At 36.2% G+C, this 20,470-nt stretch overlaps 1 protein-coding gene and 1 long non-coding RNA gene across 2 annotated transcripts; one reads left to right on the forward strand and one right to left on the reverse strand.

Annotated features, from left to right (window-relative positions):
* Window positions 1–8,153: 8,153 nt before the first annotated feature.
* Window positions 8,154–9,981, reverse strand: LOC140837371 (transcription initiation factor TFIID subunit 7-like). The gene is made up of 3 exons (XM_073203505.1): window positions 9,686–9,981; window positions 8,559–8,692; window positions 8,154–8,476 (listed from the first exon to the last, which is right to left on the reverse strand). The coding sequence occupies exons 1-3, from the start codon at window positions 9,816–9,818 to the stop codon at window positions 8,294–8,296; spliced, it is 450 nt and encodes a 149-aa protein (XP_073059606.1). The 5' UTR covers window positions 9,819–9,981; the 3' UTR covers window positions 8,154–8,293.
* Window positions 9,982–14,109: 4,128 nt separating this feature from the next.
* LOC140837368 (uncharacterized) lies at window positions 14,110–16,780 on the forward strand. Its single transcript, XR_012119317.1, has 2 exons — window positions 14,110–14,813; window positions 14,987–16,780. It is a non-coding gene; the product is annotated as an uncharacterized lncRNA (long non-coding RNA).
* The last annotated feature ends 3,690 nt before the right edge of the window (window positions 16,781–20,470 follow it).

Genomic DNA, 20,470 nt, shown 5'->3' on the forward strand with positions numbered 1-20,470 from the left:
CGTTTTATATGTTGGAGAATGCATTCACGCATGATGATTCTGGTTTAGCTTAGCACAGGAAGAATTTTCGATTCATAATTATGTACTTGCACTTTCTTTATTGCTATTCATTATTTATTTGATATTGTTGCAAGGAGGCTGTTGTGTGGCATGCTGAGGGGCTCCTTATGTCGAGAGTATGTTGTCCTTAGGTTGGGATTGAGCTATAGGGGCTGTAAGCTAGGAGGGGTGGAAGGCAGCAAGGATTTGTCCTCGATTTTGGGGTAGATAGCGTGCTAAGTGCCGATCCAGCAACACAAGAACTGATCTGAGCCATGGATTAGATCCTTGAGGATCTGAGATAGGGCTTGGAAAGGCTCGGAACTTGCTGGAAGGCGAGATCGATCGGGAGATGAGTAGTTAGATGCGTGGTGGTTTCTTTTGGGGGATTTGTGTGTGTGAGCCTTGGAGGCTTGCATGGGGCAGTAAGCTTGAGTCAAGGGCATCCAGTAGGTTCCTAGGGTGACTGAGATGAGGTTGGGTCATGGCTGGACCGCTTGATTTTGGTCTATATACACAAATGTGTTTGGGTAATGTGTTTAAAGATAGAGTAGGGTGGTGAGGAAATTTTACAGCAGCCTTCAAGGGCTGACCGAGGGGTTTAAGGGCTGGATTTTTTAGGTCTCAGAGCCTTTTAGATGGTTATAAAGTGTGACAAAATATTGGGAAAAATTCGGTTAAGTTTCGAGTCAATTAGGGTTAAAACCGGGACTCCGGTCCAAGTTTTAAAACGAATCGGTTAAGTTGTAAAATGGACTCGAGTTTACATCTAGGAACGCTTATAAAAAATGTTTTGGGATATTTTAAGGAGTTTGGTAAGCTTCGGGTCAATTTTAGAGGTCCAGAGGTGAAACGATAATTTTCGGGTTTCCAGGGGCAAAGCGGTCATTTTGCACTAGGGGTGAGATTTTGGTGTTGGCAGCGCCTTGAACACAAATATATGATATTTTAAATGTTTATGCATCATTTTTTACGATTTTTACGCAATTATGATAAATATGTTGCATGCTTGGTTTAAAGGAAAAGTTACGCATATGCATGTTTTTATTAAGTGATGAAAATGATGATATTTTTGAAGGATGAGAATTGGTTGTGACTGACGATGTATATGTATACGATGACATGAGATATGATTAGCTGAGGCCCGGGCTCAGTGGGCGGGTAATGCTGTCGCTGATGTCCCCCGCCGCCGGGTACCACGATTTTTGTAGATGGATCTGTCGATAGAGCTGATAAGATAGAGCTGATACGAAAGTCACAACTAATGAACTGAATTCAATTAAAAGAAAATGTTTAAGTTTATGCTGATACAATGAGCTATTTTGACACGTACATGATGACATGAGATGACATGATTTGACACGATATGATTTTACACGACACGTTTATGTTACGTTTTTAAAGTTCATGAAAGATATGTTGAGTATGGTATTTTTCACTGCTGTGTGCTATGTATATGTATTTGCTATTAACGGTGCAGGTGTGTTGATTCTTTAGACTCACTAGGCGTGTGTGATGCAGGTGAGCTTAATGATGAGGGGACTGGAGGTGCCGAACTCTGAGTAGGCAAATCTGGTGCGGTAATACGACCCGAGGACCGCATATTTTCCGCATTATAAATTATGAGATTGAATGGAGATGAATATTTGATGATTTTTAAGATTTTGACTGGTTCATGTTTACGTATGATTTTGGGATGAGTTTGGTTATTTTAAACTGCACTATTTTTACTGTCAAATATTTAAGATCATTTTTAAATGTTATATTTTTTTGTACAGCACATGCATGGTTTAATGGTTATTTTCAAAACAAGAGTTTTAGTAATTAAAAAAAAAAATTCCGCATTTTAAAACGAGTAGACGTTTTAGTTTGTATCAGAGCAAGGGTCCTGTATAGGGTTGTGCCACCGCCAGCTTCTGCCGCTCAGTCTTCAAGCCTCAAATTTGTAAGCTTTTATGATTTAAATGTTTTAATGATTTTAATGCTATCACCTGCATGTTTACATGATATATGATTTATGGTACATGTTTATATGTCTCTATGTGTTAATATTAGATGCTTTAAAAAATTTTATGCGTGTTACGACATGAAACGAGAAATTTTATGATTTTCATGCATGCTGGCTTTGTGGCGGAGTTGAACATGAATAAGAATTTTGCTATTGCGCATTAGGAGAGGTCGGAAATGATTTGACTATATTAATTTCGGTTAGTAGTACTGATGTTCTACTCGTGGGTCATAAGTTAAACTTGAAAATTATGAATGCTTTTGGGATTTATAGATTTTCTAAGAAATTACTGTTGTTTCGTGGTTGCTAGCCGAGTTAATTTTGAGGACTCATTGTAAGGATTAATGATTCGAAAACTACGAGGATCTGTGGAAGTATACAAACGTAGAATTTATTTAGGATGTATGCTCTACCTAGTTGGATTTAAGGATTGAATTTAATGAATTGAGAATTTTAAGCACCTAATTATGTTAACCAATAATTTGAGGACCTAAGCGCAAAAATAAAATTCTAAGGGACTATTTTCGAATTTCTCAAACTTTGGGATTAAATTTTGAGTTTCGAGAATTTTAAGGTTTAATGAGGCTAAGTCGAAAACTTTATCGGAGCAAAAATGCAAATTTCGAATAGTTGTAGGGCCAAAAAAGTAATTTTCGAGAGCTTTAGGGTACTAATTGCAAATTCTGAAAATTTTTGAGGATTAAATTAGGACTTTTGAGGAACACTTGGGTTACATCAGTAATTTTTCGAGATTATGGAAATTGATTTTTGGTTTAATAAGCTTGAAATTATTGAACTTTATGTTACGAGAAACATTTAAAATAGAATTAGGAACGCCGAGAACTTTTGGGTAATTATGGAATTTTAGGAATTTAGGAAAAATTGGATAATTTTTGAGAAATTAAGAATTAATGTAGCAATTTTTAAGAAATTTGGGGATTTGTTTATCAGTAAGTAAGAATCGAATGGTTTAAATGACCGCAATTTTTGATGATTTAGATTTGAAGAGATATTTGGAACCTTGAGATATCCGGGTTATATTGTTATAAAAAATGGTAATCAAGGACATTATAGGATAAATTAATCTTGAGCTTAAAAATTTAAGCGTTAGTGAAATAATGTTGTGACAGATAAAGAATTTAAAGTGATGACAATTTAAGGTTAAATTGATCAGTTAGTTAAGTTATAAGAGTAGACATGGAGCTAACAAAATTTTGGGAACCTAAGTTTGTTGTATCATAATTTTTTTAATCGTGATCTTAAGAGTTAAAATTTACTTTTTTGGAATTTAATTTTTCTAGAAAGTTGGGTATGATTGATGGTTAGGTTATTTGATAGACGCATGTAAGAGATGAGGTAGACACCTTGTCTTGAGTAATTTTGAAGGTCATTAAGAAACTTGGGGTTAAGCGGATATGTGTATTGGAATTATTTTATCCAAAGCTATTTGGATTACGTAAGTTTGAGTTTAAAATTTATGGGATATTTGTTCATAGGGAATTTTTGGGTGAAATAAAAACAAAATAGAATTAATGGTGTTCAACATAAGTTATCAATGAATGAATATTAAGATTTTTTTATCGGGCAAGAAATCTAAAAGCTTGATATGGGGATTCTAGAACTCTATGGGTTATAAGTGAAGTTGATTTATTAAAGTTATTCTAATGCTACCATGGGATAACTTATTAATTTTTATACGCTAGGATTAATTAAGCATTTAGAATACGTAAGATTGCGATATTCGTTCCAATGAGGAAAATCCAAGGATCTTATACAACAACTTTATTGTAATTGTGGAGATAGTAGTTTAAGTATGTAATTGAGGTCAGAAGGGTTTTAATATTAAGGTAGAAAATAGATATCATATATTTTGGTTTTATGGACTAACACTACTCAGATTTAAGATTTGTAACAGTGTGATATTTGGAATGTACTTGTAAATAGTTAAGTTACGTAAGTTTGGTGCCGTAAGATGAAGATTTGATTAAAGGATCTTAGGCTAATATTATTATGGGGTTGAGATAAGGTTTAACTTTTAAGTATATCACTGAGGATAGCAGTCGGTCATTAAATTTTGGGGCTAACGTTTCCTAAGTTGAACTGCCTAAATACTAATGTAATAGGACGTTGGACATTATGGGTATAATATAAGAAAAATAAGGTGTAATAGGTTTGGACATCCATTTGCAGTATGAGGAGCTGCGAGAAAGTCGGAAATTTGAGCACATAGTAGAATAGAACTAAGTCACTCTAAGTCGTTTTGAGTTGCGATTCGCAATCGAATATTTTGGCAGGCAATTTAATTAGGATTGAGGAGACATAAGGACACCTTAAGATTTATTATTTTATCAGAGTAGTGCAGCGGAAGCGTGGACCATTGGGATACTAGAACTAAGTCTAAACTTTGTGATTATCACGGATAAGCGAATTTCGGGGACGAAATTCAATTTAAGGGGGAGAGATTGTAACATCCCGAAAATCGTAAAGTCCACGTGAACCACATGCATGTAAATTAATAAATTTCTTTGATATTTTATTAAATTCATTTAAAGCATATGTTTATTAATCTCTGTTTAATTATTTTTATTCATTTTATGCATAATTCATGCATGGTAGAATTTATTCCATACATTTTATAAGTTCATGCATTAGATTTTTTTAAGTTGCATTCCGCGCTCGAACGAGGAACGAAGACTGAAGAATTTTTAGGAAAATTATTTTAATTACATGACTTATTTTTATTAACTAATATAAGGTGTTTTTAAGAGTATTTTTCAAAAATTGGGATTTATTGGGTATTTTTACCCGCAAGATTTTATTTTTAACTGTACGCAAATTTTATCGAATCGGTAGACTTTTTGAGAGTTCGGCTAATATTTTCAAAATCTTTTCAGCACAAAATATTTTTCGGGAGTGTGTTTGAATTCAACGGGTCAACTTTTAAGTTCATTGGGCTTAAACATCTTTTAAAAATTTAATTAACAAGATGAGTGCCCACTAAACCTCAAATTAACTATATTATTTAATTCAAACGCCTCTTTACCTACCCATAACCCCCCCCAACAACCGACACCCACCCCTTTTCCATCCAAAAGTCACTCGGTTTCATCATAACCCTGCTGAAGCTTCGGTCACCTCCATTCTCACAAAGGAAATCTTCGGCTGCACACTCTCTCGGCAAAGGAAAAATATTCTTGGGCCTCCCTCTTCTTGATTTGTTCACCAAATCATCTCCAGGCATGCTTTGTATTATCTCTTGCTGCATCATGCACGTTTTATATGTTGGAGAATGCATACACGCATGATGATTCTGGTTTAGCTTAGCACAGGAAGAATTTTCGATTCATAATTATGTACTTGCACTTTCTTTATTGCTATTCATTATTTATTTGATATTGTTGCAAGGAGGCTGTTGTGTGGCATGTTGAGGGGCTCCTTATGTCGAGAGTATGTTGTCCTTAGGTTGGGATTGAGCTATAGGGGCTGTAAGCTAGGAGGGGTGGAAGGCAGCAAGGAGTTGTCCTCGGTTTTGGGTTAGATAGCGTGCTATGTGCCGATCCAGCAACACAAGAACTGATATGAGCCATGGATTAGATCCTTGAGGATCTGAGATAGGGCTTGGAAAGGCTCGGAACTTGCTGGAAGGCGAGATCGATCGGGAGAAGAGTAGTTAGATGCGTGGTGGTTTCTTTTGGGGGATTTGTGTGTGTGATCCTTGGAGGCTTGCATGGGGCAGTAAGCTTGAGTCAAGGGCATCCATTAGGTTCCTAGGGTGACTGAGATGAGGTTGGGTCATGGCTGGACCGCTTGGTTTTGGTCTATATACACAAATGTGTTTGGGTAATGTGTTTAAAGATAGAGTAGGGTGGTGAGGAAATTTTACAGCAGCCTTCAAGGGCTGACCGAGGGGTTTAAGGGCTGGATTTTTGAGGTCTCAGAGCCTTTTAGATGGTTATAAAGTGTGACAAAATATTGGGAAAAATTCGGTTAAGTTTCGAGTCAATTAGGGTTAAAACCGGGACTCCGGTCCAAGTTTTAAAACGAATCGGTTAAGTTGTAAAATGGACTTGAGTTTACATCTAGGAACGCTTATAAAAAATGTTTTGGGATATTTTAAGGAGTTTGGTAAGCTTCGGGTCAATTTTAGAGGTCCAGAGGTGAAACGATAATTTTCGGGTTTCCAGGGGCAAAGCGGTCATTTTGCACTAGGGGTGAGATTTTGGTGTTGGCAGCGCCTTGAACACAAATATATGATATTTTAAATGTTTATGCATCATTTTTTACGATTTTTACGCAATTATGATAAATATGTTGCATGCTTGGTTTAAAGGAAAAGTTACGCATATGCATGTTTTTATTAAGTGATGAAAATGATGATATTTTTGAAGGATGAGAATTGGTTGTGACTGACGATATATATGTATACGATGACATGAGATATGATTAGCTGAGGCCCGGGCTCAGTGGGCGGGTAATGCTGTCGCTGATGTCCCCCGCCGCCGGGTACCACGATTTTTATAGATGGATCCATCGATAGAGCTGATACGAAAGTCACAACTAATGAACTGAATTCAATTAAAAGAAAATGTTTAAGTTTATGCTGATACAATGAGCTATTTTGACACGTACATGATGACATGAGATGACATGATTTGACACGATATGATTTTACACGACACGTTTATATTACGTTTTTAAGTTCATGAAAGATATGTTGAGTATGGTATTTTTCACTGTTGTGTGCTATGTATATGTATTTGCTATTAACGGTGCAGGTGTGTTGAGTCTTTAGACTCACTAGGCGTGTGTGATGCAGGTGAGCTTAATGATGAGGGGACTGGAGGTGCCGAACTATGAGTAGGCAGATCTGGTGCGGTAATACGACCCGAGGACCGCATATTTTCCGCATTATAAATTATGAGATTGAATGGAGATGAATATTTGATGATTTTTAAGATTTTGACTGGTTCATGTTTACGTAAGATTTTGGGATGAGTTTGGTTATTTTAAACTGTACTATTTTTACTGTCAAATATTTAAGATCATTTTTAAATGTTATATTTTTCTGTACAGCACATGCATGGTTTAATGGTTATTTTCAAAATGAGAGTTTTAGTAATTAAAAAAAAATCCGCATTTTAAAACGAGTAGACGTTTTAATAAGATTAATCAAACAACAAAAAATTTATGGCCAGTAAATTGCAGTGAAATAAACACAGAGAAACACAAGTAAACATGAAATGGAATTCAATCCTATAAAATAACCACGTCAAATCATCGTGTCCACAAAGCTACATCATTCTCTAGAATGGGAAATTAGTTCACCACGAAATCGAAATAAAAACGACGCATGTTCAAAGTTTGAGACATCGACATGTGAGAAAATAGAAACACAAAAGACAGACAACAAATCCGAAGTGTCGTCTCTGTCCCCAGATTCGTCGTACTTCGTCTTTGTAATCGATCTTCGCGTGTCTCGCCTTCGTCTCGCCTTCTCTCCAACTCTTCTCCCTGTATTTTCGTCCAAAACGGCGTGTCCCTCTTTGACCTAAGATTCGCGCATTTATATTTTTCTAGAAGCACGGCAAGCGGTGGCGCGAGAACTAATGCGGTGGCGCGCCCACTTCTGTCAATCTGCGTGTCTGCTCGCGCGCAGCTGCGCGTGAAGTCGTGCGGGCGCGCGCTACTCTCGGGTCTATCGCCTATGTATCTGTGCGCGCGGTTGCGCGTGAAGTGGCACGACCGCACGCTAGCTTCTGTCGATCAACTTGGTTTCATGCGCGCGTGGTAGCGCGAGATGCTGCGCGGTGGCGCTCGCTTCTCTGGTTGGTGACTTGAGTATATGTGTGCGCGACTGCGCGTGAAGTGGCGCGGTCGCACGCGCACCATTGTCCGTGGGTGTGCTCTCGGTTGCGCAGTCCGTCGTTTTCTTAATCCACTTGGTTTCGTGTCCACTATTTTCTCCACTCCTGGAATAACAACAAAAACAAACCAAAAACGCATAATTCTGTTCGAAACAAGCATAATTCAAAATAGATTCCAATATAATTAAGTGCAAATCTTGCACTTATCAATATCCCCTAATTATTGGAATGTAAATCCCCATTGTACTCTATACAATGTGTCATATGTTCAACAATTCCTCTCCTTTGACTTCTACAATGTAAACTAGAATCAAGCTACGACAATGTTAAATAATTTACAAAAGCTTATAGAACACCTAGTAATGCAACTCTATGGTCTGTTTCAGGAAAAAAATTGAATATAAAGCGGCAGATAAAAATTAAATTGGCTTAAAGTTACTAACACATTTAAATCTGGCTCTCTGCGGAATCTTCTCCTCCGAGCATCCCTCATTGGTGGTTTAAGGCCATGTCTGTGCTCTAATGATTCAGGAATATTGTCGCTGTCCTCTCTCACCATTATCATCTGTACAACTCTCTATAATTAACAAACCTAATCACAGCTAAAGCAGACAATATTTATAACTAATAAGGAGAAGTACACCTACTTGACCAATGTCTGCAGTTTTGATCAACATGTTGTCGTCATAATTCTTATATGATTCCACAACAGTGAGAAGATCCAAGAGAGAAGCAGGGAAGTGGTCATTTCCTATAATGAATTTGCCTGTCCTTCCATCCTCTGACATAAAGATAAGCTATATAGCAGCAAACCAATTGATATAACATTAAATTCGAATTTAATGGTACTCCGTAAACATCCCCAAAGTTTCCTTTATAAATCAGGAATTACTAATCAGCAAAAAAGGTTGGTCATTTTGCTAGTTACTCCTCGAAGGCTTGGTTATTGGTAAAATATGAGAGTGACATAGATTCCCAAAAAGAGAGTTCAGTCAGAAAGAGTTAATTGTTTAGGAAACTAGTAAATACTTCACGGGTGATATGAAATGACATCTGTAAAATAACCAAGAAGTTTTCATTTGTAAATGCATTTTCATTTCAGCAAATATATTGGCATGTGAAAACAGCGATAAAACTGAAAGAAGATTATAATAAAAAGGTTTTAGATGACCACCATATTTTCAAGACAAGGATGACAGTAGCAGCAAATTCCCATGATGGATTATTAAAAATAAAAAAAAATTATGAAAAGAACCATAATTTGAAAGCTAAAAAAAAAACTAAATCATTCTACTTCTTCCTTTTTTGTGCTTGAAGAATAACCAATAGAAAGCAGGATGAGTAAATGATCAACTCACTAAAATAATTGCAATCGAAGGAAAACGTCTTTTACCTCAAAGAGCTATGAAATCATTTCATTTTACATTTCTTTCAATCCCATCTAAGACAAAAGGCTTTATAAATGAAATGCATAGTTCAACTGATAGGAAACACGGGATCTAATCGAAATGCATAGTCTCTAATCTCTAAAACTTACAAAAAGTTAAATGGAGTATCAAGTCTAGTCTCCTAGAAAACATTAATAACCCACGCAGGCAAGGCCAAAATTCCACAACACTGACTTAGTCTTTATTTTCATAGGTTTCGAGTTCGTTTTCCAATGGAATTGTTAAAACTTTTAATTGTGATACCAATCCACAAAAAGAGTTTGGAAGCTTAAAAAATCACGATATTGGGCGAGGGTGAATAGAAGGTGAGTTACTGTGAGACCAACCCGAAAAGGATAAATCCATGGACTTGTCTTCGGAAGAAGAAGCTGGGTCATTCAACAGCCGGTCTATCCTCTCCGCAACAGCTGGCGGCACTCTGAGTATAAATTGCTCCTCCATTACTGTTGTTTTACTCATCTTGATCCCCACAACTGCTTAATTGACAATTAAATAGAAACAGTGGATTTCACAAGCATTCAAACAATTTCAAACGGTAAGTTATAGCGATTATCACAAATATAATCAAGGATCAATCGAACATAGACATCAGTGAATAAATAAAAGAAAACAAAACACAAAATTCTTGCTCCTTAATTGTAACCACGCCAATCCCTATACATATATGAATGATTCCTTCTTCATGTAAAAAATAGCTCAAAAAGCAAAATCTCGCAAAGGAGGAAATGACGAAGAAGACCAGTTCCTGTGATCTACGGTCACAAGCTTCTATGGTTTTTACACAATTTTTTCATTATCTTAAAATATTTTAATTTTTTTGAATATAAAAAAAAAACAAATATTAGAAATATAAAGAATGGGGAAATTGCATATACTACCCCCGTGATATCCCGAGTTGGCGTAAATCCCCTCGTGAAAAATTTATCATCTTAAAACTCCCTGTGTTTTTAAATGGCCAGCTCACACCCCCTCGCCAGTATGGTTTATACAACACGCGCATAAAGCTGCGAATTGTCATTGTTTTATGAGTTTTTTTGTCTAAAATGCCCTCGTTCGGTATAGAAATAGAAGACCTCTTCTTCTTCTTCATTTCGTGACTTCTGCATATTCCCCTTTAAAAACCCTAGATTCATCCAAAATTATGAATCCAAATGTTGATGTAAGATATCCCCAAACTCCACTGTGCAAGTGCAATGTTAGGGCAGAGATTAGGGCAAAACCTATCAAGATCAACATCCGGAGTCACAAATTTCTTACCACCTCTGTAGAAGTTTTTGTGTTGCTCATCAAATTTCCCACCATGCCACAACTCAATCCTAACTGTTGATTCCATGATGTCTATAAACTGTAAAGAAAAAACATTAACTTACAAAGAATATCATCGCCCAGCTCCAACGCTTGGTTTCGAGAAGGTTAGGGCAAAAGCTTCATCGGATTCCAACCCAGCAAGAATGAAAATGAAATAATTTAGCTTATTATTTAAGCAGGGACATTTTGGACAATAAAAAATTTTGTTTGACTAAAAGCATGGTAGGCATGCGTGAGCTGGCCATTTAAAAACACAGGGAGTTTTAAGATGATAAATTTTTCACGAGGGGATTTACGCCAACTCGGGATATCACGGGGGTAGTATATGCAATTTCCCCTATAAAGAATTCTATTAAAACTATATATATGTAAATTCATTATTTTGTTATTATTTAGATCAGATAAAATGATAAAATAATTCTAACTTTTTGTAAAATAGCAGAACTTAAACCAAATGTGAAAAAAAAAAATTAATAGGGTACTTTTATCGAATCTGACAATTCGTAAAAAATATACTAAAATAGTGAGGTACTTTTATAAAATTTGTCAATTTGAAAAAATATTTTAAATTGGCAAAAAAAAATTAAAATTTCTTTTATTTTTTTTCCTTGTAAGGGTAAAAACTCTATTTAGATATTATAAAATTTTGACGCTATCTTAGATTATGGGAATACACCTTACTGTTTAATCAGAACCGTCGCTGATTAGCGACGATCTCTATGAAAGACCGTCGCTAACTTTGCGATTTTTTTTAAATTGTTTTTTGTAATTTGAATATATATACATATTTTTAAATACTAGTATCCACTTAATTAAATTAAAACTTTTGAATTTGTAAATGATCTATAAATAAATTAAATCTCTCGATTAAATATACGAACACGAGATGAAACTTACCTCCTGATATTTCGAGATTGAAATTCTCCACAGAAAAAATTTGACAGAAGTTAAATGAAGATAAGGTTTGAGAGAAAAGGGTGCGGATGTGGGGATTTTTATAGGCAATTAGCGACGGTTTAAGAAAAACCGTCGCAGATCTCGTTTTGCGACAGCTGAAACCATCGTCGATCTGAATCTGCGACGGTTAAAATCGTCGCTCATTAGCGACGGTTTTCGTCGCTAACTAGCGACAGTTTTTTAGGACCGTCGCAAATTAGCTACATGTATAATTAAACCTTCACTAGTTAGCGACGTGTTTACTGAACCGTCGCTACTTAGCGACTGTGTAATAATAACCGTCGCGAATTAGGTTTTTCAACATATTTAGCGACGGTTTATTGAAAATCGTCGTACATTAGCGACAGGTTATGAATACAGCGAGGATCTCTTCTCCGATACCATGCTAGTGTAGATAGTCATCATCTTATGGAAGAAATATATTATTGTGTTTTTTTTCACTATTTTAATGTACAACTTTTTTCAAAGATATATATACAAGCAACAGTTTCTTTCAAATATTAGATAAGAAGCTTGTTTGGCCCATGATTGCTGATTATAAAAAATATGCAAATTAAGGTAACTATACAGTCTCGATAACCCCGTCAATCTCAACATCACAGATATAATACCGGAACTCATAATCAATATCGGTACAACTCCTAATCTCAATAACAATACAAATCTGATATCGAATCGGTATAACCACAATCAAATCAACTCTGAAAATTCATAACAATTGCATAAACAGTCTGTTCTTTAATCCGGTTTCGATTATACGATGTCTATTATCTCGAGAACAATATATATGAATCATATTCAATTCCATCAACATCATATTTTCAAATCATGTCTAAACGTAACAAAACTTACGTCCAGTTGTAGCCTGCGTTGATATGAACACAGTACTGAAGTCGGATTACAAATCGGACGGGTGGATTTTTCACAATCACAAATCTATTGTTCGAAGAAGCTTGAGTTATTTTCAGAGGATTTGGCTCGGTTCTTTCTGAAGGAGGATGAAGAAATCAATATATATATACATATCAAAGTGCATGGGCAAGAAACATGGCCTTATTCTTCATGCTGCACGTCACACCGCGGGTGCGCTCACTTTTGCACCGCGGGTGCGCTCAGTGTACTGATATACATCAGATTTTCCCAAAGCTTAGACCGCGGGTGCGCTCCCTTTGGTACCGCAGGTGCGGTGCACGTTCTGCCCCAAAAACGTACCCTACTGCCCTCCAAACACGGGTGCGGTAGAAGCTTAAGTGCGGGTGCGGTGGCTATTGAAATTGAAAATCCACTTTCTGCCCTTACACCGCGGGTGCGGTCTACTTCTTGGCGCGGGTGCGGTCTCTCTCTTTGTCAATAAACTCAATTTGCAACGTCACTTCTCCACGCCTGTTCATCCATCGCCTTATTCATAATATATAACAATTCAAAAGTATCAAACTAAAATCTCGGGCATTACATAAATTGATTGAAAATAATATTTGGTTTCAAGGTGCAACTTTAGGTTGGAAAAATGAAATTTCACAGTGACGTAATGTGGTTGAATCTAATTAAATTCATTTAAAAATAATTTGACTATTAGATTTAATTAGGTTTATTAATTCGAATGTTTAATAAATAATTTTGAGAATTTTGTTGTGAATTAATTATTTAATTTATTGAATTTGAATTTGAGACGTAGATTATAAACTTGTCTCGATATTGTTGTGTGTCTTAGTCTTTTTTAAAGAATTTGAATTTTCGTCTAAATTAATATTTTAGATTTTTTGCTTTAGTTAATTTATTTAAATTGTTTAATTTAATTTAATTAATTTATATCATCTCAACCTAAATTAGAAAAAATAATTCACATTTTAGTATCTAAACATGGATCTATGTGGATACGATATCTGGACTCATCATCCAATAACTATTACATGACCTAATCCGCTTGTTAAAATTATTTCCAACCTAAAATGGTCAGTCATACATGCACCATAGGTTCGGACAAAGACTACATGTAGAACTCGTAAATTGGACTACGTATAAACCATGCATAATTCTTAGTATTTAAATTAAAAAGATTTTTCAGTGCAGAAGTATTTAAATTCTTTTCTTTAAACTTAAGTATTTTATTCAGTAGTTTAAGTGCTATCTTTTCAGTTAAATACGCGAGGCCGGACCGGAGTTGGAGATTAGAGATAAGATTAATAATAAGAAAATATTCCTAAATTTAATTTAAGCCAAGAAATAATTTATTTTAATGATAAAGAATGTTTTAGGATTTTAATGAATTAATTAGACTTAAGTTGCTAATTAATTCTTTTATGTTCAATAATTAATTAAAAAAAAACCTAAATTATAATGTGTAATCAAATGAGATAAATTAATCTAGGCCTATTTTATTTAAGAAAATTTCAACCTAGCATGTTAGTAATTTATTAGCCATGCCATGTAAAATGATTCTCCTAAATTAAATTAATAATTCACTAAAATATATCTTTATTAGTTTTTAAAACCTTAAGAATTTAAAAACACAAATCAACAAATTTCCTTACCAATTTCATAGCTATTTTCGGCCCCTCAACCAATTTAATTAAATTTGGTAAACCCCATCCTAGTCAAACCTCATTAGCTCTCCTTAGTATAATAATTCCCTCAATTCTTACTTATCAAAAATTAATCATTTATGCACTTGTATTCCACCTAATCAAAACATTAATCTAGCCTACCAATTCACCTTTTTCGTACAGCAGCCAAGGAAGGAATAATTTGACATGCTAATCAATTCCTTGACTTTGAACTTTCATCCTAAATCATTGCATAACTCCTTCATTTTCCTTGCAACTTCTCATTCATTTTCCTAATCTTCTCTCCATCATCATTCCACCGAAATGCAGAAGAAAACTCAGCACAATTCACGTGCAGCATATTGGAGGGGACCATGGGATTGACAATAAACACATTCTTTGTACCTAGCTAGCATCTAAATGCATGCACGACTTGACTTCTCCATTTTTCCTTGTATTTTTCCCCTTCATTCCTTAGCACTCCATACTTTTCCCTCATTCGAAAATATCAGTAAAATAGCAGCAAAATAGTGTGTGAGCAGCAGCATAAATCGAGAGCTTCCATCAAGACAATAAGAAAAGAAAAATCCGACTCCGCCGTGCCGTGCCGTCGTTTAGTTTGTATTCTTCCTTAATCAATTTCCAGGCATGTTTATATCATTCTTTGCTCTTCAATCAAGTCTTATAAATATTTTAAAACATCACATGTTCATGATTTAAGGAGCAAAAACCGAAATAAACAGCAACTTGCATAGAAAAAAAAAATTCTGCACAGATTTTGACTCCCATTTGTGCTTCACGTTTTCTGCTGTTTTGAAGGTTCAGGGTATGGCTCGACTTCCAGGCTCCCAAGGCTGCATCTAGACATGTACTAGGACATGTTAGGATCGTATTGGTCCGTTCGGTCAAGCCCCATACATGCTGGAAATTTAAAAATGACAGCAACTCTCCCTTTATGTCATATTGTGTCTCGATTTTCTATTTTTGCTGTCAAGGGAGATGAATCTGATCTTGGCTGCCCCAGGGGCCATAGCCATGGTTAGAACATCTCCTTATTATGTCTAAGACGTGACCAAGTCGGCCTTTCAAGGCTTGGTCCATGGTTGCATCGGTTTTCAAATCAAAGAACAAAAAAGCCTCTCGGCCCTTTCATTTTTCTGCATGTGAAGTTTTGGTTTTGTGGGGTGGTGTGAATCTTGGTTGGTCTCTGGCCCTTAGCCACGGTTCATACCATGACCCTTGATGTATGGATCGTGCCATGGTCAACCAAATGGCCACTGGAAAGGTCCATGACAGCAAACGAAGCAAAACCCCCCAAGCACGCAGATTACGTTCTCGGCTAGGAGTGAGGTCGTGTTTCTGGTGTGGTTCGGATTGTGGCTGGCCTAGGCCCCTTAGCCATGGTTCAAACCATTCCTTAGGATGTTGGTAAGAGGTTCTGGTCGGTGGTTCAAGCTCCAATGGCCATTAGCCTCGCAAACGACGCAAGGAAAACAAAGCGCTGCTGCTGTAAATTTTTACAGCAAGTGTGCTGCGGTGCAGAGGTGAATTCCGGGTCCTTGGTTGGCTTTTAGCCTATGGCCTTGGACTGGACAGTACCTCAATGAGTTGGGAAGGTCATGTTTTTGGCCGTTCCTGATTCGGATCATTTTAGAGGTAGTACGAGAATTTACGGTGCAATGTGCTAAAATGACTCTCGAAAGAGCGTTTCATGTTTTTGGCCTCCATTCACTAAATTTCGAGTACTGTAAATTTAGGAGCATTATTTCATCATTTTAGGTGTATTTTAATCATGACTAAATGATGGTTCGGTGTCGGTTCGGGTTGGTACGGAGTCACGATTAAATACGAAGTCGATAGGCGTAATTGTCTAAATTTTTGGATTCAATTACAAAGTTTGGTCAAGTTAAATCAATTGCATAATTTTCATGTTAGATTTAAGTCGCAGCGAGCCTGGGAGCGATCCAACCCAATCAGTAAAATTATTACAAGATATTTAATGATGATATTTAATTATATTACGTGCAAAATATTCATTTTGAGATTTATGCGATATTGCTTGTGGTCACTTTACTATCATGGGATTATTACTTCACCCGGTCGCCAGTTACCGGTCAGTTCAGTTTTGTACCACCCGGTCGCCAGTTACCGGTCAGTTCAGGGGCCACTTGCGTAGACCATAATCTCACCAGAAAATTATTACAAGTTATTTCATTACAGGGCTTCAAGGAGCAAACATTATCACTTACGATATTTTCATTTCAGTTATGCACGTATTATAATTACTCATGGAATGATATTTTATGTTAAACTTCATGACATGATATTTTCACATGCAGGCGATTTTATTATGTATTTACTTGTTATTTACGATATATGCATGCTAAGTCTTTAGACTCACTAGACTTGATTGTTGTAGGTACTGATGATGTCGGGGCCGAGGGCGGGGACCAGTGAGCTAGCTTGGGTCGGCAGTAGTGGAACCCGAGGACCTCATATTTAGCATTTGTTATTTTCCGAACTCAGTTTTTATCTGTTGATTAATTATTTTAAATTGATACTTTGCAAACATGGAATTCTTCCGCTGTTATTTTGAATATTAAACTTTATTTATCAGAATAAGACATTTTAATTATTTAAAAAGAAAATTTTTAATTTTTCCGCAAATTTACGAACACAAATTTACGGGCCTTTACACTACATATCATGCTAATATACCATATAAAGCAGAGTATTCTTTCCCAAATCCCCAGTGCTGTGGAAATGTATGAAATAACTACTACACGTGAAAAATACAAATATTATTAATTCTCTACTGATTGGAGCTTTGGAGAAAACCTGCCAAAACCAAAGGGAAAGACTAACAAACTTGAGTAATAATTTCACGAATAATGACGACATTGATTCACAAGTATTCGGAAAGCAAATGTGAAAAAGTTCAGCTATTGGCAGCAAGAAAAATTGTAGTAGGACCTGATTATAAGAATCAAACAAGCGACAGTTCCTAACAACCGAAAAGATCAGAACCTGCCGACAAACACCTAGAAGAATCTACCATGAATTCTGCTTCTCAAGAATATTAAACATGCAGTTTACAGTAAGAACAGCAGCAGAAAACTCAAAGTAACAAAACATCTGATAAAGGATATGCACATCTATAGGCTAATATAATACTAAAGTTCCAAAATTTTGATCGACCAAATCTTTTTCCATGATAAATGATGAACCCTGCCGTACCAAGATAACAATAACAGAGCTCGCTGCACATACATAGGAGTTGCTGAGTAGGTGGGCGAAAGACAGGAAAATAACAAATACATTGGCAAACAAACTGCTTGCTGCGTAGAATTGAACATCAAACAATATACATTACAGAAAAAGAAAAATGGATATTTTTCTCCACTTGTACAGCAAAGCACATTAAGCTACACTTGGGGCTCAACAACAAAATTCATGCATCTCATGTCAAAAATACAAAAATCAGTCTAATTCAACTACAAATCAATGGACATGCAATATCATCCATAAAACTATCGATTTTCAAGTTTATCACATTCCACTTACGGGGAGGCATAATTCCGGATAAAAGATGCATTATATTAACAACAGAAAACCATCAATTACTTCACTTGCAGCTATAAAGGAGATAGAAACAGAATTTTTTGAAGGCCGATGAAGACATCACAGGTTTAAGGAGAGACATCAACATTATCCTGACAGTCCTTTGGTTCAGATCGAGTCATCAGTGTAATCAGAATCACTCCCATCAGGCTCCACACCAATCGACCCAGCTTCAGGCACAACGGGCTTTGCTAAAGGTGCAGCAATTGATTTCTTACTTGCACTACGGGCATTTTCATAATATTCATCTTGCTCAACCATTTCAACACGTAATCAAAAGGTCAAGGAGTGCGTAAATAGAGTCGTCAACTCACAAGCATTTAATAAAACAGAGCATCCCAATTTTGGTGACTTAAAGGGATTAATAGATTTCTTTGTTACCAAAGGGTCTAAACTAAAAAAAAAGAATTTGATAAGTACACTATAATAAAAAGGTCTTTGTCCATATGATGGATTCTGGAGATTTACAACTAGAGAATCAAAATCTACATAACTAGACTTTTCAAAAGAAACTGGTGATGAGTATTTTGGTATATGATTTGGGTTTTCCTTACACCACAGTAACTTTCCAGGATCTCATGCACTCATGCAATCATCATGCCCAAAAACCCGCACACCGCAAAAAGACACAGAACACAAACATAAACAAAGAGAGAAGTAAAGAGAGTGTGCAAAAAAATATATAGGATATCAATATTCTCAACTGTTCCACCAGCCATGATTTTCTGTATGAAACGTCCTCATCTCTTATTGCTTTAAAAGTACTAAAAAATTTTTTTTTTTTAAAATCTCTCACATTTCCGGTCATTGCATGCACATGCACATAAAAATAATCTTGCACCATTTTAAAGTAAATCATCCAACTAGTATTTGAAAATTGAAAGGGAATAGTCAACCCAGAAATCGTAAAACGTTTTACCAAACCTAAAAAGCAATAAATGTTGAAAAGTGTAGCCCATACTAAACTCTCCAAAAACCTCTCAAAAGCATAAATAAATAGTCTTAAAATCTTTAAAAGGAATCATAAAGCGTAATGCGGAAAATAATGCGCTGGTCCTCGGGTTGTGTGCGCCATCAGTCCAGTAGTATCACTCGTCAAGACCTTCCTCATAACCACCTGCATCCATCACACCTAGTGAGTCTAAAGACTCAACACACGATAATCTTTATAACGAGTAATACATAATACAGTTAACATATAACAGTGAAAAATACTTGTACTTAAAATATCGTTTTCATGAAGATGCATAAACGTTAAACCTAAACATTTTCGTAAACATTTTCATGATGCATAAAAACATTTTCATAAAAACATAAACATATTCATATTCATATTCATATTCATATTCATATTCATATTCATGTTCATGTTCGTGTCTGTTGAATTCAGATCGTTGATTGTGACTTTCATATACGTGTTAGGCGATGGATCCATCTACATGTAACCACAGTACTGGGCGGCGGGGGACACCAGCAACACTCTCACCGGTCAACTGGGCCCTGGCCTTACGTAATATCATATCATCATATACATATACATATCCGTGTCGGAGGAAATACGATCGTCGGGCTCCCACTGGGACCATAACCCTCACGATATCTCCAACATATCATCGTGTTAGTCACAATCCATTCACATCATTCAACATGTTATCATCACTTAATAAAAATCATGCTTATAACATTTTTCATTTTAACCACGCATGCAGCATGTCTTTTACGTTAACGTTTCATCATAAAAAAAATCCATAGACATTTAAAATTCCATAATCCTTCAAAAATAGCATTTTGGCATATGACATCATAAAAACATCCATATACATTTAAAAGTCCATGTTAACATATAAAACAGCAAATAGGGCACTGCCATGACCTTTACAAATTTCCCGGTGTAAAAAGACCGTTTTACCCCTGGACTCGACTTTTTACGAATTCGACAATTTTTCTTAATTTCATGACTCTAAAATGTCCCAAATAATTATTTAAGCTTATGTGAATTTTCTCGTAATTTTATTTGGGTTAAAACTTAGGATTTTTAATTTATCTTTTCTTAATTATTTTTAACGGTGTTTTAATCCCGAAAAATACCAAACTTTAATATAATATTCCTAAATTCTAAATTTAGTCTTTTTATATTATTTTAACCCTTATGGACCATGACTCGACCCCCGTGAGTCGTTTTCCAAGTTTTCTTTATTTTGAAACTCAATTTGACACCTAAGCTTCGACCCCGAGCCATCTCTTAATTTTATCGAGTTACCCCCGAACCAAATTGAGCCAAAACTTGCCCAACATCTTAAATTTGACTACTGTACCCTTAAACCATCAAGAAATCCAACCCAAAGCCAGAAACGAGACCCCTCACTCAACCCATGCAATGGCCGAGAATCCTTATGACACTAGGACTCTATGATTTGCTTCCCAACCCCTGAACCAACGAGCCCAGCCCTTGCACCACCCCTCGTGCACCCTCCTAGGACTCTAGTGCATCGCCTCGACCCGTCCCTTGGACCCCAGACCAAGCACCCAAGCCCCTGGAAGCCGTGCAACTCTGCGCAATTCCCTGCGCGATTCTCGGGTAGAGTCCTAGCATGGCTAGGACTCTTTCCCTAGCCCTTGGTTCGAGTCCTAGCTTGGCTAGGACTCTCACCCTAACCCTTGCAGCCCCTGGACGAGCCCTAG

Source organism: Primulina eburnea, chromosome 7 (assembly GCF_022965805.1).
Source record: "Primulina eburnea isolate SZY01 chromosome 7, ASM2296580v1, whole genome shotgun sequence".
Classification (NCBI taxonomy): domain Eukaryota; kingdom Viridiplantae; phylum Streptophyta; class Magnoliopsida; order Lamiales; family Gesneriaceae; genus Primulina; species Primulina eburnea.

Coding starts and splice junctions, on each gene's coding strand:
- LOC140837371 (XM_073203505.1), bottom strand. CDS start 9,818: ATGAGTAAAACAACAGTAATGGAGGAGCAATTTATACTCAGAGTGCCG. Junction 8,693..9,685: donor CATGGATTTATCCTTTTCGG/GTTGGTCTCACA, acceptor TCTTTATGTCAG/AGGATGGAAGGACAGGCAAA. Junction 8,477..8,558: donor AAACTGCAGACATTGGTCAA/GTAGGTGTACTT, acceptor AGAGTTGTACAG/ATGATAATGGTGAGAGAGGA.